The 2629-nt window shown below is 46.6% G+C and overlaps 1 protein-coding gene across 1 annotated transcript; it reads right to left on the bottom strand.

Moving 5' to 3' along the window:
• Positions 1 to 557: 557 nt before the first annotated feature.
• On the bottom strand, positions 558 to 1712 carry LOC123352311 (zinc finger protein 420-like; the record flags this gene model as incomplete). Its single annotated transcript, XM_044992194.1, has 1 exon — positions 558 to 1712. A coding segment is annotated over one exon (1155 nt), but the record flags the coding sequence as incomplete, so codon positions are not given.
• Positions 1713 to 2629: the final 917 nt, after the last annotated feature.

Here is a 2629-nt window from a genome sequence, read left to right as displayed (position 1 = left end):
CGAACTATCGCGTCTAGATCAGACGCGATAGTTCGAACTCCGAGAAGTCGAACTCACCGCGTCGACCGGGAAGGTAAGTATAGACGTGGCCTGAGTCACCCCATCTCCTTCCAGTGTCACAGAAGCTGTAATTATACTTTTTTCCTGCAGCTGCTCCTCTTCATTTACATATAATTTGAAAAATTCCCAATATAACTGCTCTTCAGCACAACCCAGAGCAACATGAGAACAATTGGCAAGGATGCAATCTGTATCACTGGTGACTCTAACAATAACTTTGCAATAGGAGGAATGGTATAAACGTGATGCTCCCTGGTTCCTCATAGGAAGGGCACACTCCAGTTACTTGTGGGACAATAGAAAGGACAAATAGGTCCATCTTAAAAGAGGGCGAACTGCAAAAGGCAAAAATGGGCCACTCATCTGGACAAGCTGAGGGATAACGGTGCTGCAAACAGTTCAAAGAGCTTTAAAAGTTACTATGTGGGAATCAGGAAAAGTATTACAAAAACAAAGTATTGATAGCCCTAGAGATTTTTACAATGTTGATCTCTCTTGCAGATTCTCTGATGGCTAACATGGGATGAGTGCCAAGAGAAGGTTTTCCCACACTCATGGCATACATAGGGCCTCTCCCCTGTGTGGATTCTCTGATGCTGAATAAGGGCTGAACTCTTCGTGAAGCATTTTCCACACTCACAGCATTTATAGGGCCTCTCCCCTGTGTGGAGTCTCTGATGGGTAATAAGGTGTGAGCGGTGATTGAAGGTTTTCCCACACTCTCTGCATTCGTAGGGCCTCTCCCCTGTGTGGATTCTCTGATGAAGAGAAAGGGCTGAACTTTGAGTGAAGGTTTTCCCACACTCACTGCATACATAGGGCCTTTCCCCTCTGTGGATCCTCTGATGAACAGAAAGGGTTGATCTGTGAGTGAAGGTTTTCCTACACTCTCTGCATTCATAGGGCCTCTCATCTGTGTGGCTTCTCTGATGAACAGAAAGGGCTGAACTTTGAGTGAACGTTTTCCCACACTCACTGCATACATAGGGCCTGTCCCCTGTGTGGATTCTCTGATGTCTAGAAAGGCCTGATCTGCGATTGAAGGTTTTCCCACACTCACTGCATTCATAGGGCCTGTCCCCTGTGTGGATTCTCTGATGTTGAGAAAAGGCTGATATTTGAGTGAAGGTTTTCCCACACTCTCTGCATTCGTAGGGCCTGTCCCCTGTGTGGATTGTTTGATGACTAATAAGGTGCGAGCTGCGACTGAAGGTTTTACAACACTCACGGCATTCGTAGGGCCTCTCCCCTGTGTGGATTCTCTGATGTTGAGAAAGGTTTGAGCCGCTAGTGAAGCATTTTCCACATTCACTGCATTCGTAGGGCCTGTCCCCTGTGTGGATTGTTTGATGCCTAATAAGGTCCGAACTGCGATTGAAGGTTTTCCCGCACTCACTGCATTTGTAGGGCCTCTCCCCTGTGTGGATTCTCTGATGTACAGAAAGGTCTGAACTCTCAGTGAAGCATTTTCCACACTCACAGCATTTATAGGGTCTATCCCCTGTGTGGATTTTCTGATGGGCAATAAGGTGTGAGCTGCGATTGAAGGTTTTCCCACACTCACTGCATTTGTAGGGTCTCTCCCCTGTGTGGATTCTCAGATGAACAGAAAGGTTTGATCCGTGAATGAAGTTTTTCCCACACTCAGGGCATGTATTTTTTCTCTTTCGCCTAAGGATTTCCTGTTGTGTTGTGGTTTCCATGAGGACCTTCTGAGTTCCCCAAGAGAAAATAAATTTATCCAATTTCTCTCCTGGCTGGTTTCCTTGCTCTGTTTCTGGTCTGTGCTGAATCTCCCAGGAGTTTCCCTGCTCATGACTCCTGGACACAATCCTTTTCGATCTTTGCGATAATGCTCTGTTTTTACCCACTGGCTCGACATTTTCAGGCTGAAAATTCTGCTCCTCTTTCTCACATGCCATTGCATCACCTGCTGTGACAGAGACAGAAACCTCAAACAGGGATGGAAAGGGGAAGACCAAACCAAAACAAGTGCTGAAAACAGGTCAAATAAAAATCAGGAGCTGAACTCCCCCAAACTCTTCCCCCAAATAGGAGAGAGGAGGGGGATGAATTCAGCCTTCACATCCCATCCAAATACGCAGCGGGAAGGGAGGAAGCTACTGCCTGGTGTCTGCTAGGATCTATAGGAAGTCATGAGCTATAGTTACCCTGAGGATACGACTCCTGCTAGGGATAATAATGAACTGAGAGATCTCCCCAAGGGCTTTGTTGGGCATCCCAGATGTTTCCTTCAGGCACTTACAGATTCTGGGTGGTTTAATGTTTCCTCACCTGTGCAGGGAGCTCTCAGGATCTCTCTTTCCTCTGAACCCTGGAGGTCTGGGACCCATGGCTCTTCCTCTTGTTCCAGCTGGGAGATCACATCAGGCTGGGTAACAGGAAACCCTGCTCAGATGAAAGAAAACAAAGGAGTTCACTTGATTTCATAAGACTTTGTCATAAAAAACATTCTATTAATTTAACTTCAGTGCTTAGTATGACCTGGTGGGCCAGAGGCAGGTCTCACTGAAAATGCCAAGATCAGGGCAGGCTGAAAAAGGGATCA

Source organism: Mauremys mutica, chromosome 18, assembly GCF_020497125.1.
Source record: "Mauremys mutica isolate MM-2020 ecotype Southern chromosome 18, ASM2049712v1, whole genome shotgun sequence".
Lineage (NCBI taxonomy): Eukaryota > Metazoa > Chordata > Testudines > Geoemydidae > Mauremys > Mauremys mutica.
Note: the sequence above shows the minus strand (reverse complement) of the source record. Positions and strands in the feature narration are given on the sequence as shown.